The sequence below is a fragment of the Grammomys surdaster genome, unplaced genomic scaffold (assembly GCF_004785775.1).
Source record: "Grammomys surdaster isolate TR1022 unplaced genomic scaffold, NIH_TR_1.0 126313, whole genome shotgun sequence".
NCBI lineage: Eukaryota > Metazoa > Chordata > Mammalia > Rodentia > Muridae > Grammomys > Grammomys surdaster.
In genome coordinates this window covers 7,819,356-7,841,278 of record NW_021621113.1, presented here as the reverse complement: position 1 = coordinate 7,841,278, position 21,923 = coordinate 7,819,356, and the positions used below count along the sequence as shown (strand labels likewise).

The following is a 21,923-nucleotide window of genomic DNA, read 5'->3' as shown; positions in this document are numbered from 1 at the left end:
CCCCATCTACAGTGAGTTTCAGGACAGCCAGGGCTACATATATCCTCAAAACATAATTAAAATCCAAAAAGAAATTTTGCCTTAAATTCCTTGTGTGTGTGGCCTCTGAGCTGCCTCCAGAAGTGCTAAGATACTGTGGTGCTGGGTTCAAAGAAACTCAGGACAGAGCATGCTAGACAAGTCTTCTACCAACTGAGCTATTCTCCCAGCCCACACTATTTGTACTTAGAAGACAGCTGCTAGTCACACTTCAAATTGTAATGGCAGGAAATGTAGTGTTTAAATACATTGGTTGATTTGGTGGAAAATGCAAATATATAGCATGGCTTTCCTGTCAACATATTTGAGGACTGACACACAGTACTTTTTCATCCCCATTTCCTGGTAAAGTTCAGAAATCCTTTTCTGCCCTGTAGGGGATATTGTTATTCACAGTAAACTCTGGATACCACTCAGGTTAGAGGTCAAGCCCTCTTGCCTGAGGAACCCATCTTATCTTAGGTAGAGGGAGCTTAGACATATTGTCTCACCCAATGGTCACAAACTAGTCAGGCCTACGATGGGAGCTCCCTTGGGAAGCTCCCTTGTCTTGGGAAGTGCTGACACTGCAGATCCTGACAAGTTTGAGTCTAACTTCTCCTTAGTCTTTATCTGGTTACTAAGTCCTACTTTTTTTCCTAATGTTTTTCAAAGTTTCTCTGTGTAGACCAGGCTGGTCTACCTCAGAAATTCACCTGCCTCTGCCTCCTAAGTGCTGGGATTAAAGACATGTCCCACCTCTGCCCGGCTAATTCACATTTTTAAAGGAATTTACTGGCAAATTCCGAAACAGGGTAACAGGAACTTTCAACATGCAGCCAAGTATTAATTTGTGAAACATGAAAATCTTGATACTGGCAACTGGAGGGATTTGGGTTTAAGTCTCACTGTCCTAGTTCCTGCTATGTAGATGAGGCTGGCCTTAAACCTCAGGGATCTACTGTTACTTGTCTCAAGTGTTAGAATTAAAGTCATAAACTACAAATCCCAACTTTTGTAGTCTTTCAAAAGATCACTCTTCTAAAGATTCATGTGTATGAAGTTTGCCCACATGTGTGTCAGTGCATCCCATGGAACAAGAGGATGTTGGGTCCCCTAGAATTGGAGTTAGAGTCTTCTTATGGATGTTCCAAATACCAACCCTGAGAGGATACACATTTAAAACAAAAAACAAAATGACCAGCCTCTCCAACACACCACCCAAAGTCAAAGTGTGAATTTATAAATCCTGTGTTGTCTGTTTAAGGTTCTTTCTTCAGATATAGACAGCCACATTCAATATCCATAAAATCAAGACAAGTAATAAAAAGTTTATTAACAAATATACAAAATACAATATACAACTGTGTCTTTAAAAATTCACTTTTGTATATAAGTGATTCTTTACAATACTTACAGATATATACAAGATTCCCACCTGTATGCAATTTTCTGGGTCATCTGTGTCCTCATATCTTCAAAAGAAACCTCAACCATGAACACGTCACCATTAAGCCTCTTTCTGTAATGGATTTTACTCACATTTACTGCTGTGATTACTCATGCAGATGAGCTAATGCTGGACAAAGACCCCTCACTAAAGTGCAGTTTTAGGCAACCCCAGCCCTTAGTTTTCCTTTAGACAGGTATCCACAGTCCATAAGGACTTTTTTTCTTATCTATTTTTGGTGATCCTGAAGACTTCTCTTCAACAGCAGCTTTAGTTGTTTTCTGCAGTGGCTTTGCTACAGAATTCTGTAAGACAAACCAAAGGAAGTCAACTTCAGAGGTTAACACACACATACAAAGCCTACATAATAATACCCAAGACCCAATTGTCAAGAATAATGTTTGGGTTCACTTACATTTGAGCTGAAGGCTATGTTTCTCTGTGTAGAAGACTTTTCACTGGGATTTTTAGTTCCATCTTCAGTCTGCTTTTCTGAGTGCTACAGAGGAAGAGAATTTTAAACATAGCCTTAGTTTTTAAAATATTGTATTTAAAAAAAAAACCCAACTGTACACAAATGCAGCTGTAGATACACAAACCAAATTCCACCAGTTAACAAGCTGATCAACAAAAACCTGTTTTCCACTTAAAAAGATTGACTTAGGCATCCTTCCCCATGAATACCCGACTCCTGTTGTAGATACAACTCATTTTGAGTAAATACAATAAAAAAATCTTTTGTCTAAAGAACTGAGGTATTTGCAATCCATTAATCAAGGAGCCCTCTTAGGTTACTTGTCTGAGCAAATATGAGGCACTCCTGAGGTCTTAGCAACAGACAAACCATCTTCATCACACTGTTATCATTAGCTTTCACCTTACATTTCTATAAAGCAGTTTTCCGAGACCAAGTCTCTTCTATCCATCCCCTAGCTGTCCCAACAACAGCCTCCCAAGTGCTGGGATCACAGGTGTGGGGTACTAAACCCAGTTCACACAGTGCTGGGAACCCCAGGCATTATGCCCCCTTTGGCTATGTTCTCTACCGAGTTACATTCCCAGCCCAAATTATTAATTTTAAGATCCAGGTTCCACATAAAAAATGAACTTAGAAGTACACTGCAATGTGCCAATGCACGGCCTCTGTAGCTCTGGAGAATTGTAATAAACTTATCTGCAAGTGAAGCAGGCCTCTTCTTCTGTAATCTCTCAAAACATCTGGAATATATTGCATATATTATGTGAGGGACGTCTAGATCACAGATGCCCCACCATGACAGTGCCTCTAGGCTGCTGAACTCAAACTGCCTTACAAAGAGTCTCTAGCCCAAAGTCTAGCATGCATACGGACTACCTTCAACAAAGGCTAAGCTTTAGTCTGTAACCGTAAACTCTGACACTTGAACCCATGATCAATTACCAACAGATTTTCTTCATCACTGTCTGGAGACCACATTCATGATTTCTATAAGACAGAAATAAAGCAGATAAACTATACTGTATGCTGAGCACAGACTTTTGGGAATATAATGGTGTACATGAAAACTACTACTGAGAGAACACTCCAGTCTCTAAAGACTAGAAGGAGAAAAAGTATTAATATAGTTTTTACTGTTGTGGAAAAAACAAACCAAGTGTCAAAATGAAAGAAGTTCATTGTCTCCCAGTTTCCTGTGAGACTGTCTGGTATTTGTCAGATTAAGGTTTTGTTCTGGACAAATAATATAAAGATGTCCCAGAAGGGTTATGTATATTGACAAAGGGTAATAGATCTGCCAGCAGCAGCAGCAGCAGCTTTCTGAAGGTACTTACCTCCACCTTTGTTCCCTGGCTTGCTTCCTTGGCTCGGAGACTTGCTGGCAGGTCAAAGTTGGCTGTTCCGAGAGCTTTGGCTGCGTTGGCTTTTGCTATTTCAAGCAGCTCCATTCGATCTACGGGCATCAAGACATTCATTCATTAGCCTCTTAACTTCCTTAAGACTTAAATTAACCAACTAAGTAGCTTTTCTAAAACAACAGTTTTCTCTTTATATGTAAAGCAAATCTACAAACAAAATCCCAATTTTTATAGTGAGAAAAAAAAGCAACTTTCCTGAATTACCTCAACAAGTTCTGACAAACAGCACTAATTTGCCTTTTAAGTGTTTATTTCTGTAAACTAAGGTGTTTGGTAACTTTATAGCCCAGTTATCTATACTACAACCTTGATACATTATCGGCACACAAGGTCAAATTTAACTATTTTGTAACATCAAATTACCAAGTTACTTGACAGAAAAAGTAGTCAAAACCTATTTTTTTCAGTGTATCATATGAAAAAAAAAATGTGTTTTGACTTCAGCCAGTCAGCTAGCAGGAAAAAGTGAGACTCTTCTCTTTTGGCCACCACAGCCATAAAAGGACTTTAGTTCAGACTACTGCACCATTACATCCGGCATGGAATTCACTCACAAGGTCAAAGGACATACATATGTGAGAGATAACATTCTACCTAACCACCAACTAAAAACTCTTCTTTCCCTTCAAGAAACCTCAAGACTTTGGGCACCAAAATAAACACAGGCCTAGATGTTAAGAAGTCCTGGGCTTAATCTTACGAAATCCAAGCTAAACTGCTCAACCATCTGACTTCCCGGCTGACTCAGAACGCGCTGAGGAAGTTAAATGTAGGGAGGGGCTGGGGAGGGGACACAGCGATTAGCGTCCAGAATTCAACCCACAGGACCCACCAGGGGCACAAACGTCAACCTGACAAAACCCACCTTTCTCAGTCAAGCGAAAAGGGGTTCTGCTCCTGCTGCGCGACCTGGTTCGGGATCTTTCCCTCCACCTGGGGCGATCCTCGGGGTACACGGTTCGGCCGAAGCCGTAGTAGCGCCGCCCTCGAGTGATCGCGTAGTACGGCCTCCTGTGATGCGACCTCCCGCCGGAGCGCGACCTGCTCCGGGACCGGTAGGGCGACGGCGACTGGTAGTACCTCCGCGGCCGCTCGTACCGGCTGTCTCGGTAGTAGCGGTGGCTGCGGGACCGGGACCGGCTGCGTGAGTACGATCGCGAGTAGCGCCTGTACTTGCGCTGGTGGCGCCTGCGGGAGCGGGATCGGGAGCGTCTGCTCCTGCGCGGCCGGCTATGGCTGCGCGAGGACGAGCGGCTGGAGCTGCGGGAGTCGTGTCTGTAACTGCGAGAAGAAGAGCGGCTGCGGGAGCGCGACGACAGGCGGCTGGAGCGGCCCGAGCCCGAGGCGGACGGGGAGGCTTTCTCCTGCGGAGAGCCGGGCCACATGTCGTTCACGTACTTGGACGTGGCGGCCGAAGACATGACTTCCTTCTCAGAACGGGGCTCCGTCAGCAAACGCAACGTCTAGAAGAAACTACAGCAGAGCGGAAGGGTCAATCGCCGAGGCGGATGCGCGCAGAGCACAGTGCGCGTGCGCGAAACCCAAGCGCAAGCCCGTCACCGACCGCGCGGCCCCACTCACCTTAAACGGACGAAGCGCTCGCAAGGGCGAGAGAGGCCTAGCGGGCACCTTCCTCTGTGACCAGGAACCGGAGCCGGCGAGGGTCCCGATTCCAGCAACCAAAGAGACGAGCGACCTACACTGGCGAAATCCGGACGCAAACTGAGCTACGCAGCGACGTCAGCCTCGAAAATACTAGAAGCTGACGCGGAGCATGCGCACAGGCATCAGTGCGAAGGGGCGGGCCCTCCTCTCGTCCAATCGCCACGCGATGTTCGCTACGCCTTCGAGACGCGCAAGCGCGTCGAGCCTGTCACTCCACTAAACAACCACGCCTCCTTCCCTCCTCCTCCCCCTCCCCCTTCTTCTACATCCGGGTATTTTGAGGATTTGTTTACTTCAGGGTTTTTGTTTGTTTGTTGGGGGGTACTTGGCTGGTTTTAGAACTCGGAATTTTTCAGACAGGAACTAGGTGTGTACCCCTGTCAGGCCTCGAACTCGCAGAAATCCTCCTGTCTCTCCCTCTCAGGTACGGGTATTAAGGGTCTTCGGCACCACGCCCAACTTTGTTTTTCTTTGTTGTTGGTTTTTTTTGTTTGTTTGTTTTGTTTTTTTCTTTTGGTTTGGTTTGGTTTGGCTTCCTTCACTTTCCGGTTTTCGATTTGAAATTCGGGGAAAGGCGAGGTCGCAAACAATTTAGCGGGCTCAACAGCTGGATCAAGGACACAGAGGACAAGTCGGTCCCCGCGCCGTCGTCGTAGTCTGGCGGTGTGTGTCGTCCCCTCCCCTCTCTCAGCCGCAGCCCGCCTTCCCTTCTTGGCTCCTGCAGCGGAGCTTGGGAGGGGTACTCCTGGACCCGGAAGACGCAGTTTTAATTTAGAAAGGCTGCTTTAACGTCCTTGTTTGAGCTAATAAAGGTAATTTGAAGTCGAGACAGGAATTCCAACGACCACGGTTGACTTTTGAGGAGTAATAATGATCGTTGATAGCTCGCTCTCACGCTCTCTTTCGGGCTGTGTGTGTAAGTGTGTAATTTGTGTGCAGGAGGCCACCGAAGTCAGATCGCTTGCAACTGGAGTCACGGTGGGCCGCCAAGTATGAGGGGGTGGGTAGGTGATGCAGCAAGTGCTCTTTTTTTTGTTTTTGTTTTTTTTGTTTTGTTTTGTTTTCCGAGACAGGGTTTCTCTGTGTAGCCCTGGTTCTCACTCTGTAGACCAGGCTGGCCTCGAACTCAGAAATCCGCCTGCCTCTACCTCCCAAGTGCTGGGATTAAAGGCGTGCGCCACCACCGCCCGGCGCAAGTGCTCTTAATAGTAAGCCATTTCCTTAACCTGGTAGACCTGTTGTAAGAAAAGTGTGATTAGCACAGGAAGTTTAAACTTCCAGTGTAGATTCCAAACACTCATTGTCATAAAGCATATCTGACCTTGAAGGCTGTGGGTAAGTGAACACCGCTGAAGGATATTCCTGGTTTTCTTTTTTTTTTTTTTTTTTTTTTGGTTTCCCGAGACAGGGTTTCTCTGTGTAGTCCTGGCTGTCCTGGAACTCACTCTGTAGACCAGGCTGACCTCGAACTCAGAAATCCGCCTGCCTCTTCCTCCCAAGTGCTGGGATTAAAGGCGTGCGCCACCACCGCCCTGCGATATTCCTGTTTCAGTATGAGGAGTTGATGTTCTTAGAAATTAGGCAGGGTTTAACAGATGCTCTGGATTTTGGAGGGAGATGAAAGAAATAAGGACTCCTTGTTCATGCCTCCTTCCCACTTCCCCAATATACAGAGAAACTGAAGAAATAAAAACCTAACTGGAGCCACCAAGATGGCTCAGCAGTAAAGAAGTAAAGCTTGTAGTACACTGCTGACAACTTAAGTTTGATATCTTCCAAAGTGGAAGGAGAGAACGGACTCCCAAAAGTTGTCCTCTGACCTCCAGAAGCCCTCATACACGTAGTGTACCATACACCAACAGTAAAAGTTTCAAACTACAGGAGAAGTTGATCAGCAGTAAAGAACACTGATTCTCAGTACCCACAGGTGGCCTCACTCCCATCTGGAACCTCCAGTCCCAGAATGAGCACCACTCAACAACACACACACAAGGTGCAGACATCGGTGTAGGCAATGTGTAACAAGACCCCAGATCTTAGCCCAACTGACTCCATAATGGAAGTGCCATTCAGGCCATAAAACTCAGCACCTAGACAGGAATTCTGCATCCCAAAAGAAAAGGAAAAAGACCTATCCAAGTCCATAGTTCTTGGAAAGTCTGTAAGTGTTCTAACCTTACTTTTTGGCTTCTCTAGTTCTGCTTCTGGCTAACTGTTCTTGTTATCTGAAGTGTATCAACCCATGATATATGTATTTGTGCCTAAAAGATCATCCTGAGAAAGATTTGGGGTTACCCTGGGATCCCAAACACCCAGTGTAGTCAGTAGACAGCTAATAAAGATTTTCTATCTTTATTATTATTTATTTTTTATCTTATTTATTTTTGTGTATGGATACTCCATAACACAAAACACCCATACTCATAAATTAAACCCTTTACAAAGGCTGTGGATGGTAGACGTGAGAGAGAACGTAAACCCCTTGTGTCTCCATTTAAGGATCAGGGCTGATTTCAAAAAAGGCCATAAGGCACCAACTCCAGGAATAGACCATAAATCCCAGAAACTAAGTCATAAGACAGGCTCTAAGAACAGACAGTAAAATCCAGAACAGATCATAAAACCCACTCCCAAAGAACAGCCTGAGGATAACCACAAATATGAGGAAATGTCTCAGAATGGGCCATCTGTGATAGGCAACCCTATTTCATCACATGGTTGAACGTTCATGACATAGGAATGCAGACCACTGACCACCTATGAGCCCCCACCAAGGAAATTTTAGATTACCTAGTCCTTCTAGAGAGTTTCCTGGGTTCCCTAGAAGGCCTGCCTTTGTCTGGGGTTACCAGAATATATTTTCTTTGTTTTTGCATACTATCTGAGTCTGGGGTCTTCTGTCAGTGATTCTGGACCCTTAGAGCAGAAGTGTAATCCCAGTAGACAAGTTCTTGAGCAGTGTCTTTTTTTTTCTTTATTTTATGATGGCCAGCCTATAATCCCAGCTGAGGCAGAGGCAGGAGGATTCTCTGGATGCTTCTTAGCAGCCTGCCGACCAGGGACTTTTGCTGACTGTTCTCAGGAAGCTGTGTGGCATAGAGAACCCCAAGTTTCACCATTTACAAATGGGGAAGTAGTGTTTTAAAGACAGTTAGTGAACCTGCTCATGATGCAGTCCTAGGCTTCTGTTTATGAGTAGAAGAGGCTGTAGGAGTCTTTCCAGACAGTTCATAGTATCTCTCATGTGTGCCTGAAAAAAAAAAAATGGTGACCAGTTCTCCCAGGAATGATGGCAGACACCCATAATCCCAGCTCTTAGCAGGTGAAAATAGAAGAATCAGAAATTCAAGGTCGCCGGGCAGTGGTGGTGCACGCCTTTAGTCCCAGCACTTGGGAGGCAGAGGCAGGCGGATTTCTGAGTTCGAGGCCAGCCTGGTCTACAGAGTGAGTTCCAGGACAGCCAGGGCTACACAGAGAAACCCTGTCTCGGAAAAAAAAAAGAAAAAAAGAAATTCAAGGTCATAGCTCAAAGACAGCCCGGGTGCCATTAGACTATATCTCAAACAAAGGAATTATTAGAAGAATTCTGGATGTCAATCTTGAAACAGTGGGAAACAGGACCTACAGAATGCTGGTGTCTGTGTTTCTGATATAACTGACGGACTAAGAGCTGCATGTGTTTCCATCCCAGGGCATCAGGAGCCAGAGGGGAGCCAGACTGATGAGATCTATTCATCAACCTCCACACAGGATCCTTGACTTCACCATAGGAAAGAGCTTCTGGAGGAGCCAATTGGAAGGGGAGGTGGAGCTTTAAAAAGGGAATTTAACATAGATTTCAGTGTAAGAGACTAAGTGCTAGGTGCTCTGGAAAAGGATGTGACAGACCAAAGAAGGAAGGAGCACTACCCTGTCTTTACTAAGGCCAAAATGGGGGCCAAAACTGAAGTTGTTTTTAACATAATCTCAATCGTTTGACTTTACCCATGAAGATCAGGAGCCAGATGCTGGCTGGGGTGAAAGCCTGCTTGCTCAGAGAGGCAGAGAAACACACAGCTAGCCTTCCTTCTCTGCATTTCACAGAATGAATCTCCTCTCTCACCCAAAAAGTTTCTTTCAAACTCGGTGTCCTTCCCAGATACTTCCTGTGTGCAATCCTCGGCTGGCCCCTGGCTCCGACTTACTCTCTGCAGTTTTGTTTTCTTAAGAATCCTATGTTCACTTCCTGCCAACTGGTTGCTTGCTCTGCCTTTTGACCTAAGGTTGACTTTATTTAATCCTGTTTACAGTAGTCAGTCAGAAAAGTCTTGGATTAAAGGCGTGTGCTAAGGGTGAGCCACATCACACCTAAGGACATGTTGCTGGAGTAAATAACACAATCTCAGGGTTCACAGTGTGAGCAAATAACCTACAACAAAAGCACAGGCTATTCTGAAAGGGATGGCAAGTCCAGGCTGATCTCACATCAGCACACTGGCAGTCATAAGTGCACTATGTCAGAAGCAGAAATGAACACATTATACCTTTCCAGTTTTTCAGAACTTGTTGAATACTAGCAAATTCAGAAGCTGTGTGAGTTTCATTGGCAGCAATTTGTCAAGGACCAACTGAGCCATCTCTCCAGCCCTAAACACAGGCTCCTTCATGCCAATTATTTTTTCTTTCTTTTTTCTTGTTTAAAGGTTTATTTCCTTTATGTATGTGAGTACTCACCAGAAGAGAGCATTGGATCTCAGTATAGATGGATGTCAGCCACCATGTGGTTGCTGGGAATTGAACTCAGAACCTCTGAAAGAGCAATTAGTGCTCTTAACCACTGAGCCATCTCTCCAGCCCCCATTTTTTTATTTTTTAAATATTTATTTATGTATATGACTACACTGTTGCTGTCTTCAGACACACCAGAAGAGGGCATCAGATCCCATTACTGATGCTTGTGAGCCACCATGTGGTTGCTGGGATTTGAACTCAGAACCTCAGGAAGAAGAGTCAGTGCTCCCAACCACTGATCCATCTCTCCAACCCTATTCTTATTTTTTGACACAGGGTTTCTTTTTGTGTATCCCTGGCTGTCCTGGAACTTGTTCTATAAACCAAGCTGGCCTTGAACTCACTGAGATCCTCCTGCCTCTAGCTCTCAAGTGCGGATTTTAAAGATATGTCCCACCACTGCCTGGCCTTCATGCCAATCTTAACTACTAATATTAACTCTCAATCAGACAACACACAGATCGCAATAAATATATATATATCTATATGTAGGTTACGGAATGCCCACAGAGAGTTAAGGAGGTCATAGCCGAGTCAAGTCTAAGACTAAGAGCCGCTGATGAAGAGACAAGCGGAAGGGTGATAATGGGGCGGAGAACACCTCTGTGAGAATAAGATAATGAAGCCCTGTTGGAGGTCTGCTGAAGCTCAGGGCCAGGCGGAGCTCGAAAGTCAAGGTGCAGGGCTATTGACACCAGGGCAGTGGAGGTGAAGGGCAGGACCTGGTCCAGATGGACAAACAGGCAGACAGATGCATGACAGAATCACATGGATGACTGGCAAGTCTAATAGGCTACCTCAACCACAGGGGAGCTGAGACTAGTGTTTGTATATTCCAAAGAGGATTTAACTGCTTGTCACAAGAATGCTACTCAGACATAGAGATAGGCAGTAAGTGGCTATGTAGGAGGGCTATTTAGCCCAGAATAATTTGACCCTGAACAAGTTATTGGAATGTGACCTTTGTCCAGCTTGCCAGTCCTTTTTTTTTTTTTTTTTTTTTTTTAGTTTTTCAAGACAGGGTTTCTCTGTGTAGCCCTGGCTGTCCTGGAACTCACTCTGTAGACCAGGCTGGCCTCGAACTCAGAAATCCGCCTGCCTCTGCCTCCCAAGTGCTGGGATTAAAGGCGTGCACCACCACTGCCCAGCTTGCCAGTCTTGTAGGATGGTTGTCCTAGGTGCAGCTCTCTTTTTGGGCGCTGCAGATCAAAGCTTCCTCCGTAGTCTCATGGAATGCCATGCACAGGGACTAAACCCATTCAGTTCCATTGGTTTGCATAACAGAATGAGACATGTCCTCATCATCTTGGATATTTGGTTCCCAGATGGTGGCACTGCTTCGGGAGGCTTAGGTGGTGCAGCCTTGTAGGAAGTATGTGACTCGGGGTAGGGCATGAGATTACAAACCCTTGCCCAATTCCAAATTCTCCAGCTCTGCCTCATGCTTGGAATTGAAGCTGTAAGCCCCTAGCTTCCTGTTCAAGGCACATCCCCGGCCCCATCATGGACTCTCCCCTCGAAGACTGTAATCCAAATAACCTCCTGTAAGTTGCTTTGAGCATGATATTTTATCATAAAAACAGCAGAGTTAACTAATACAGCCAGTAAAGTAAAGACAGCACAAAGAAGCAGCAGCTCTGGCTGTTTGTCCATGTGGACCATGCCCTGCCTGCACCTCCAGTGTCCTGGAGGGTTCACCTGGCCCTGAGCTCTGCCCAGCCGGAACCCAATTGCTCCAGCAGACCTCCAACAGGGTTCCATTATAGAACTTGGCTTCGTAGAAGCTTTAGTAAGAGCAGGTTAAAAATATTAATAGATATTCAAAAGTTTTCTTTGCCTTTGGGCCTGGAGGTGGTGATGATGTTTACCTTTAATCCTGGCCCTTGAGAAGCAGAGGCAGGCAGATCTCTGAGTTCAAGGCCAGCCAGCCTGGCCTACAGAACAAGTTCCAGGAAAACCAAGGCTACACAAAGAAACCATGTTTGAAAAAAAAAAAAAAAAGCAAAACAAAACAAAAAAAAAGATCTGTCTTTGAACCTGGAGATATGGCTCAGTGGTAGAATGTCAACTTAGCATGGGGAGAACCAGAATAGTAACATACTCAGCCACGACATAGACAGAATTAAAGAAATAGATACCTGCCGGGCAGTGGTGGCTCACGCCTTTAGTCCCAGCACTTGGGAGGCAGAGGCAGGTGGATTTCTGAGTTCAAGGCTAGTCTCCTCTACAGAGTGAGTTCCAGGACAGCCAGAGATATACAGAGAAACTCTGTCTCGAAAAACACACACACACACACACACACACTGGGTTGGGAGGTGGGGCTGCCTGACCTTGACTCTCCTGCCTTGAGAAATTAACCAGTCTTTAGCCAGTCACAATAAACCTTTAATCTCTAGGGCTAAGAAATGTGTCCACTTAAAAATAGGTCATGGAAGGGCTGTAAAGATGGCTGAGTGATTCAGAGCGCCGGCTGTCTTCTCCAACGACTCAGGTTCAGTTCTCAACACCCACACGGTAGCTCACAACGTCTGTAATTCCAGTTCCAGGCACCTCTTCTGAACTCTGCCAGCACCATGCACAGTGGTGCACAGATGTACATTCATGCAAAATGCTCATCATATAAAAAATTTAAAAATTAAATAGGTTATGGGTCTAGAACCAGGGATGACTAGTAGAGCCCTGGGTTCAGGTACAGCATTGTGCATGTGCAAGTGCAGGAAGTGGGGGTGGGTATTATATAGTTTAAAATACTATCAGTTAAGTCCCCCTCTCAACAAAAGCTACATAGATTTAATGCAGCAAAGGACCACACAGGGGACTGGAGAGATGATCCCTAGTGCCTAGCTCTGCAGTGAGCCACCCACCCACTTTCTGTGCCACTGGCTCCTGACTACCTGCCACCCACATGGACCTGAGATTACAGCAGGACCAATCCCAGACCTATTAGTCACCGAGCTGGAAAAATGGCTCAGCAGGTAAAGCAGGTACTTGCTGCTAAGTCAAATAACCTCAGTTTGATTCCTGGGACCCATATGGTGGAAAGAACTGACTCCTGGAGTTGACTTGTCTGACCTCTACACAATGACAATAAAAATTTTTAAAAAGTCTAACAACAATAACAAAAACAAATAGTAAAGGTGGGCTGTTGCCTCCCTTCCTCGGTTTCATCCCAGAAGATAGTCTCAACCCTAGTATTTCTCACAGTGACAAGAGGGACTAGAAAAAGGAGTCCGGGTGCCCGCAGACTTGCCGGCGCGGTGGGCGTGGCCCACCCTCGAGATCCGCCCTTCGCTCTGAATCCGCATGCGCACTGACTCGGAGGCGGACCGGCGTATCGACATCCGGGAGTCTGATAGCCTGTGGCTGTTTTGTTTTCTTGCAGAACTGGAGTAAACCGAGGCTACAAAACCCGCCGCGGCTCCCAACTCTTGACTTGAACGTGAGTGCGGACGGGAGGGCGGAGCAGCGGGCCGGGCTCGAACTCGCGGCTTTGGCGGTGACCCAGCTCCTGGACGCCGCCTCCGCCGGGGCTGAGATCGCGCGACCTGCGGGGCCGCTTCCTGTGGCGGGGACTGTTCCCCAGACCTGCGGAGCTGGGCACGCTCATCCGGGACGCGGAACATCGGGGTCAGCCCACGCGTGACCGCGCCCTGTTCCTCCAGTCTGCAGGGCTGGTCTGCCTTTGAACATGTCAATTGTGCAGCGAAAAATGGACTCGGGTGGGGCCATTGGGTGAACCGACAATTACACACAGTGGGTTGCTTTTCTTTCGAATCATTAGATAAAAACGAATGTATCTTCAGACCGGAACTCATCACAAAAGTATATTAGTTTTTCCCTTTAGCTTGTTTAGCGGCGGCTATAACTGAAGTCGCGTTCCTTAGGGAGTCATGTGAGATCTGGGGTGTTCACCGTGAGTGAGTTGTATATAGTTCAGGTTTTCCCATTATCTGTGAAGTAAACGATGCGTGATGTCTCTCGGGCTGAGTCTGCAGAGTTGAGCTTGAAGGAGGAGGGTTTTATGACAATTGCTGCTAGCCGTGGTAATTTGACAGTATGTTCTTTAAGTCTGAATTAATTTCAGGCCTGCACTGTTTTGGGGGGATGTTGAAACAGCATCAGTAGCAGAGTTAGAGACAGTAAATAAAATAAGATGGGGGTGCCCTTTTCATAGTAATGACATCCGAAGGCAGGCTCGGAGAAGGGACAAGTAATGTGGAAGAAATGAAGTCGGAAGGAAGCCCGCAGTTCAGCGGTTCTTCTCGTAATCTGGGCATGACAAAACACATATGCAGGGTAAAATGTGTAAATTCCTAAGGGAAATATTTTTCATCCAAGTTTATGTTTTTAACTTAAAACCAAAGTTTATCACATCTTTATTTAGCAAAATCAAATAGGAACCTTAGTACGGAGCTTAAGTTTTAGAACACAGCTGTGGACAGCTGAGTAGCGTTGCGCTCACTTAAAGGGCTCCTTAAATTAATAGTGGACTGGCGATAATAAAATGTGACGTCTTTGAGGATCGCGGTTCATTTTGTTAGCATTGGGGTAATCACCTCCATTCATACTATGTAAATACGCTAAAACCATCCTAATTTTGTTTCCTTATTTTTATCATTTTTCTCTTGTCTTTTTTAAATTTTTATTTATTTAATGATGAGTGCTCTGCTGCGTATACACCTGCACGCCAGAAGAGGGCATCAGATCCCCTTATAGATGGTTGTGAGCCACCATGTGCTTGCTGGGAATTGAACTCAGGACCTCTGGAAGAACAGTCAGTGCTTTTAACTGCTGAGCTATCTCACCTGTCCCTTGTTTTGTCTTTTAAGACATACTGGCCTCAAACCAGTAGCTCTGGCTGGACCTCTGACTGAGCAAGCCCTCCTGCCTCAGCCTGCTTAAAAGTATGTAGGCTCCATCCCCAGTACCTCACTCCCACCAAAGCAGCATCAGAAATTCTGAAGAAATAAAAGAGTATTTGTAACTTGTATTAGGTTATCATCCAGCTGTTATTTTGCAGAAACACTGCTGGCTTTGAAACAAGAAAACTGAAGTACCTTATTTAACTGTTTTGGTTTTGTTTCAGTGACCTGAGAAGATGTCTGGATTTTTAGAAGGCTCAAGGTGCTCAGAATGTATGGACTGGGGGGAGAAGCGGAACACGGTTGCCTCCATTGCTGCTGGCATTCTAGTAAGTCCCTGTGACATCTTGGCCCTCCGTGCTGTATAGACGGTTTAGGTTGTGTGTGATGTTTTCACATGTGTCCTTTTAAAAAAATAATTGAAATAATCAATAACCAAACTTACTTAGTGATGTTTTCCTTATGAGTTTAGTAGTGTTTGTAGCTGTCATAATGAAACATTTTGCATGCATTCACTTATTGTATTGGTTACGCCTCCTTGACACCATGAGTACAGAAGTTTTAAAGGGTTGAAGAGGGCCAGGTGTGTCACACACCTTTGATCCCAGCACTCTAGAGGCAAAGGAGGCAGATCTCTGTGAGTTTGAGGCCAGCCTGGTCTACAGAGTGAGTTCCAGGACAGCCAGGGCAAATAGTGAGACCTTGTCTTCAAAAAAGGAAGAAAGGGTTAAAGAGACAATCAGGTCTAAACCAGTCAAGACAGATATTCCCATTTCTCAGGTTATCCAGAGTTCACGTTCCCCTTAGTATCGTAGGGGAACGATACTAAGCTCACTTTTTTTGGCTGAGTCTTCTGTAGGTCACGACGGCTTCACTCGCTCATATAGCCAAGAACACCCTTGAGCTCTTCATCATCCTGCCTCTACTTCCCAAGTGCTGAGGTTACAGTGTGTGCCACCTTTTTATGTAAAAAAAAAAAAAATGCTCACGGGCAATTTGCAACATAAAGCTATTTACGTCACACTTTCCAATGGGACGTTTGGTTTACAATCTTACCTGCTGCCTGTTCTCTTGTCTTTGTTTTGTTTTATTTTATTTTATGTGCATTGATGTGAGGGTGTCGGATCCCTTGGAACTGGAGTTACAGACAGTTGTCAGCTGCCATGTGGGTGCTGGGAATTGAACCTGGGTCCTTTGGAAGAAGCAGACTGTGCTCTTAGTCACTGAGCCATCTTGCCAGCCCCTGCTGCCTATTCTAAAGAGAAATACTTTTACTAGACACTGAACCCAGGACTTCACACAGAGTAGGCAAGTTCTCTGTCACTGAACCCCAGCCTGGAAGGAAGAAATTTTAAGTAAATGAACGACTGGAAACTCAAATTTAAATATCTTTTCTGTACCTCATCTTTGATATTTATTATTATTTTTTTAATAATTAGTGTGTCTGTGTGAGGGTGTCAGATCCCGAGTTGTGAGTTGTGTGTAGTTGCTGAGAACTGAACCTGGGTCTTCTAGAGGAGAACCTCTAGGTTCTAGAGGTCTTAACCACTGTGCCTTCTCCAGCTCCAATTTTTATCATATTTTTAGAAAATTACCATTTTTTTTTTCAAAGACAGGACAAAATTTGATATCACCTTAGAAACTCCAATGCTTTGAAAAGCTTTAATTTTTAGTCTTCGAATAAAATATCTTAAATTCGGGGCTGGAGTGATGGCTCAGGGGTTAGGAACATTTGTTGCTCTTGCAGAGGACCCAAGTGCAGTTCCTGCACCCACCTGGTGGATCGCACCCTCTGTAATCCAGTTTCCCTGGTTCTGATGTCCTCTCCTGAACTCCATGGACACCAGGCACAACCATGATACACAGATAGACACACATGTAGGCAAAACATTCAGACACATAATGTAATGTAAGATAAATTAATTTTTTTAAAATCTTGAATAAGGCCGGGCAGTGGTGGCACAAGCCTTTATTCCCAGCACTTAGGACGCAGAGGCAGGCGGATTTCTGAGTTCGAGGCCAGCCTGGTCTACAGAGTGAGTTCCAGGACAGCCAGGACTACACAGAGAAACCCTGTCTACGCAGAGAAAACCGAAAAAAAAAAATCTTGAATAAGGATTGGAGAGATGGGTCAGTGGTTAAGAGCACCGACTGCTCTTTCAGAGGTCCTGAGTTCAATTCCCAGCACCCACATGGTGGATCACAACCATCTGCAATGGGATCCAATACCCTCTTCTGGTGTGTCTGAAGCCAGCCACAGTGTACTCACAGTATAAATAAATATATAAAAAAATCTTGAGCATACTAAAGGAGGGACCCAGGCTACTACTTGTACTAGGCAATCAAAGCATCTTTAATAAGCATGTGAATCTGTCTGTAACCTGGTAAAGACGATTTGATGGTTTAAATTAACTGGCTCCTTAGCGGTGACGGTGGGAAAGGGGCTCCTTTCATATCCTTGTAAGCTACAGGTCAGGATTTGCTTAATGACTTCCTGTGTGTGGTGCTGCGGATGGAAGCAAGGGCTGCACACAGAGACAGTGCTTAGCCATCACGCTACATCCAGCGCTCTCAGGAGGTGATGCCAGCCTGCAGATTCCTGTTTGGCCGAATTTTTTTTTTTTTTTTTTCGAGACAGGGTTTCTCTGTGCACCCCTGGCTGTCTTGGAACTCACTCTGTAGACGAGGCTGGCCTCAAACTCAGAAATCTGCCTGCCTCTGCCTCCCAAGTGCTGGGATTAAAGGCGTGTGCCACCACTGCCCGGCCTGAGTTATTTTTTAATGCAGAGTTTTAATATTTCTATCCTATATATATTTCCTTCAGTTAATAACCAGAAGAAAATTTATTTAGGTAATATATAATTTTGTGTTCCAATTATTCTTAAAAATGATATATCAGAGGGGCTGGAGAGATGGCTCAGCGGGTAAGGGTGCTGCTCTTCCCGAGGACCCAGGTTCAATTCCCAGCACCCACATGGCAGCTCACACCTGTCTGTAACTCTAGTTCCAGGGGATCTGACACTGTCACACTAGTGCACATAAAATAAAATTAAGCAAATTTTTTAAAAAAATCATATCCAAAACCATCAAATGGCCATACTGTAGTTATCAAAAGGAATAAGAATTGCAGACATATTGTTTCATAACGCCAAGATTAAGATTGAGCCATAGTTAAGATTCTTCTGGTGGTAAGTGCTCTTCCCAGGACCCATGCTACCAGACCCCACATTAGCGCCATCAGAGAACTTCAGCAGGGCGTTCCCTCCGTCAGCTGGGATTTGAGGTTGACCTTGAACTCAGTGCAGTCACACTTGAGTCCTGAGACCACAGTAGGTGACAGGCGTGAACAATCCCCCTGGATTCCACTTTCTCCTTCTCCGTGAGGTGTCAGAACTTCTAGGTTTGTAAAGTCTGTACCAGTGGGAGCAGGTTTAGGGTACTAATACATATTTTTTTAAATGTTCATTTGTTGTTACGTGCATGGATGTTTTGCCTGCCTGTATGACTATACACCATGAGCATGCAGGTGCCCACGGAGGAAGGTGTGGGATCCCGTAGGACTGAACTTACAGATGGCTGTCAGCATGGAGGTGCTGGGAACTGAACCCAGGTCCTTTGGAAGAGCAGTCAGTGCTCTGAACTGCTGAGCCATCTCTCCAGCCCTGGGTACCTGATATTTAATCAGCTAGTGAACCACTTGCAAATTGCAAGTGTGAAACTGCTGGGACAACTTGGGGCAGGCAGGCGTAGGGGGGTGGGGCCTGGGAGGAGGAGAATTTGAAAATTCATTTGAAGGAGTTCCTTGGTTCAAATACCCTGTAGTCAGACCTGTGCTACTGCCGTTGGGTCTCACTGATGTCACCCTATTTTGTCTGTCTGTTTTTAGTTTTTCACAGGATGGTGGATCATCATAGATGCAGCTGTAATGTACCCCAAGATGGAGCAATTCAACCACTCATACCATGCCTGCGGTGTCATAGCAACTATAGCCTTCCTCATGTAAGTGATGGCATCACCTCACCTACCTAGAGTGTCACAGACTAAAATGATCCTAGACACAATTTAAAATTCTGGTAGGTAAGAAGGACCCCTGGGCATGGTGACACTCTTGGAACCTGTAATCCCAGTACTTGGGACAGAGACAGGAAGATGGCTGCAAGTTCTAGGCCAGCCTACTCTACGTATGAAGTCCCCTGCCAGCCAAGGGACTTGATCTCAAGGAATAGTTCAGAGGGTCTAAGGAGATGGCTCAGTGGTTAAGAGCCTGTATTGCTCTGGCAGAAGGCCTGGGTTCGGTCCCCAGCATCCTCATGGTGGCTTGTAGCCTCTTATAACTCCAGCTCCAGGGGATCTTATGGTCTCTCTGCAGACACGAGGCACTGGTATATACATGCAGGTAGAACACCTAAGTCCGAAAGAAAGAAAGAAAGAAAGAAAGAAAGAAAGAAAGAAAGAAAGAAAGAAAGAAAGAAAGAAAGAAAGAAAGAAAGGAAGGAAGGTAGGTAGATCCCAGCCCTTGTGTAGGCTGAGACAGGAGGATTGCTGTGAGTCTAAGGCCAGCAAGGACACTGTCAGGAGGAGAGCTGACAGGTCTGCTTTTCTCTTTCCCTTTCCTCTGCCCTCTCCCATAGCATCTCCCTCCTCTCCTCCATTCTGCATGCTTCTGTCCTAGCAAAGTTGAAAGTTTCCTGTGAGTCCTGGATGCTGTGTGCTTTCCTATAGGTTTTAACGCCCGGGGTACTTAGTGAGCTCACAGACTGGCCTCTGCTCTCGGTATGAGAAGTGGTGGTGGCTAAATCAGGAGAGGCCAGAGGTGAATCTGGTGGACAGTAACTAAGCAAGACTCCGTTATGGCTGTTAAATGAGTGGAAATGCAGATGAGGGACATGAGACTGATGGGGGAGGAGTCAGAGGGGGAGGGGCCAGAGGGGAAGAGTCAGAGGGGGAGGAGTCAGGAGGAGGGGGAGACAGTTCTGGAGAACTAAGAAAGGCTCACTGAAGCTGTGACTGTGGGTCTGAAGTTTTCCTTTTGGTTTTGGCCTTCTAGCTCTACAGTGATAATTCTGTCACTGTTCCTGGCGTTCCTATCCAAAGTCCTCCCCCTTTGATAAGTTGCCATGGATTCTCACCTCTTTGTCCCCTTGTGCCCCATTCCAGATCACCTCAGGTTCATCCTCCATGTTGAATGAATTCCAGGGACTTTCCCTTGTTTCTATACACGTATGTTTCCCTAGCTGCAAGTGCTTCCTGTAGGGACCAGCTATTGTTTTTGAGACAGGCTCTCACTATGTGACCAGGCTGGCCTGGGATTGGTTATTCTTGAACCTCAGCCTCCCAGTTGCTGGGGTTACACGTGTACCCTCACACAGACCTTTCTTTGGCATGCTACAGTCCTTTATCTGCTAACACTTGACACCATTCTTACGTAAGAAGTCTGATGGGAAAACATTCTACTCCCGGGTCAGCGCTTCAGCTTGGGGTGAGTGGCTAAGGGGCTGCTGGCCTCCTGAACACCAGGTAAGGGGGGCTTTACCATGAGGATCAGCGTGATCAGCAGGCAGAATATCCATCTAGTAGTCAGGAGGAAAGCCACCCCACCACCCTGCTTATGAGTACAAGTAGTTGTTGGGTCTGCTGTTATCTTTCTGTGGGTGTACGCATACATGAGCATGCATGCATGCGTTCGTTCTTCATGTGGTGCTTGGGCCACAGTCCAAGGCCTTGAGCTTGCCACACCAGCACTCCAGCACAGCCATACCCTCATCGACACCCCATGAGCATGTATTGGTGAAGATGTGACAGAGGCTTTCTTGTCCACGGATCTAAAATACTCTGTGACCTTTAACTAAGGAAAGGTTTCAGGTGCCTGGAAGACAGGTTACACGGGAGAGAGTTCATCCTTACAGCCACAGACCTTCTCACTTCTGCCCCAGAAGCCTTCCATTCTCAGCCCCACGCTGTGGCTTCTCTGAGCAGACTTAGTGTGTGTTCCGCTGGGCTTCTCATCTGGCAATGGAGACCCCAGCCGCCTGTCTTTATTATACTTCCTTCCTTGCTCACAGGGTGTGGTGAGTGCGGTTGAGGTTGAGAAGCTCCATGTGTAGCCCAGGCTGGACTCATTGTGATCCTCCTGCTTCAAGTTCTGGACAGAGTTTCACTTCTGTGCACACCTGTGTAAGGTTCTGAGATGACGTCAGAACACTTCCTCTTCCCCATCCATTCCTCCAGTTCCCTTGGTGTCTGCATCTCAGAGACAGAGGCCAAGTGCCGGGGGGAGATGACCATATACCCACCCACGTACAGGACTTGGGTACTTTAGGAACCTTGTTGAATTTATATCTTATTTTACAATAATTAAGGGAAATAAAAAAATAGAGGGTTTAGTTAAACATACCAGAAAAATAATTTTTTCTCTCCTCCAAAAGCCGTTCCAAGTGAGCTTCTGTGCACGGTGGTGGACTCAGCCTTTCCCTAGTCCAGGTGCCAGATTCCCTATATTTTAATTCCCCCACCCCACCCACCCACACACTTACATATTTAAAAGTCTTTTCCAAGCAAACTGAGGGGCTTGGGAGCCACTGAGGAAGGCACAGTGGGACTATCAGACACAGAGAGTGTGTCTGACATAGATGCTTGCCTGATGGCAGAGCCTGGCACTTTGGTGTTCAGCTGGTACACAGCATCCAGTCTCCACACTCTGTTGGAATTCTGTAATAATTAGGCCACTGGGCTTCTTTATGAATGCTATCATATTCATAAAGTAAGCAAGCACTATTCTGACTAAAGTGTGTGTGTGTGTGTGTGTGTGTGTGTGTGTGTGTATGTGATATTTTTCATTTATTTTGCCCCAGATCTTTATCCTTTGCTTTGTTCCTTGTGAAGCAGCAGCAACCCTGCCTGTGGGGGAGCAGGTACCACACACAGCATGTGAGTGTGTGGCAGGGTTCCTCACTGTGTCTCTGGTCCCTGAAGTACCTGATGGCAGCAGACCGGCCTTGGGTTCTTCAGCTTTTGCTGTTTGGCTTCAACTCACATGTTTTCCTCACGGTGTCAGATGCTGTCACAGTGAAACCTAGCAAGCCTTTTAAGCTAAAAAAGAAGCTTCTTTAAAATGAAAAAAAAAAAAAAAAGGCCAGGCAGTGGTGACACCTTTAGTCCCAGCACTTGGGAGGCAGAGGCAGGGGGATTTCTGAGTTGGAGGCCAGCCTGGTCTACAGAGTGAGTTCCAGGACAGCCAGGGCTACAGAGAAACCCTGTCTCAA

At 45.9% G+C, this 21,923-nt stretch overlaps 2 protein-coding genes across 2 annotated transcripts in view; one reads left to right on the top strand and one right to left on the bottom strand.

Annotated features, from left to right (window-relative positions):
* Positions 1-1,320: 1,320 nt before the first annotated feature.
* On the bottom strand, positions 1,321-5,103 carry Rsrp1 (arginine and serine rich protein 1). The gene is made up of 5 exons (XM_028759740.1): positions 4,946-5,103; positions 4,230-4,837; positions 3,281-3,399; positions 1,884-1,967; positions 1,321-1,773 (listed from the first exon to the last, which is right to left on the bottom strand). Exons 2-5 carry the CDS (start codon positions 4,783-4,785, stop codon positions 1,657-1,659), a joined length of 876 nt encoding a protein of 291 aa, XP_028615573.1. The 5' UTR covers positions 4,786-4,837; positions 4,946-5,103; the 3' UTR covers positions 1,321-1,656.
* An 8,019-nt stretch (positions 5,104-13,122) lies between these two features.
* Positions 13,123-21,923, top strand: part of Tmem50a (transmembrane protein 50A) — an 18,440-nt gene continuing 9,639 nt past the window's right edge. The window contains exons 1-3 of the mRNA XM_028759949.1: positions 13,123-13,238; positions 14,886-14,990; positions 18,548-18,660. Of these exons, the coding sequence (XP_028615782.1) occupies positions 14,898-14,990; positions 18,548-18,660 (206 nt within the window). The 5' untranslated portion in view covers positions 13,123-13,238; positions 14,886-14,897. The remainder of the gene's footprint in view (positions 13,239-14,885; positions 14,991-18,547; positions 18,661-21,923) is intronic.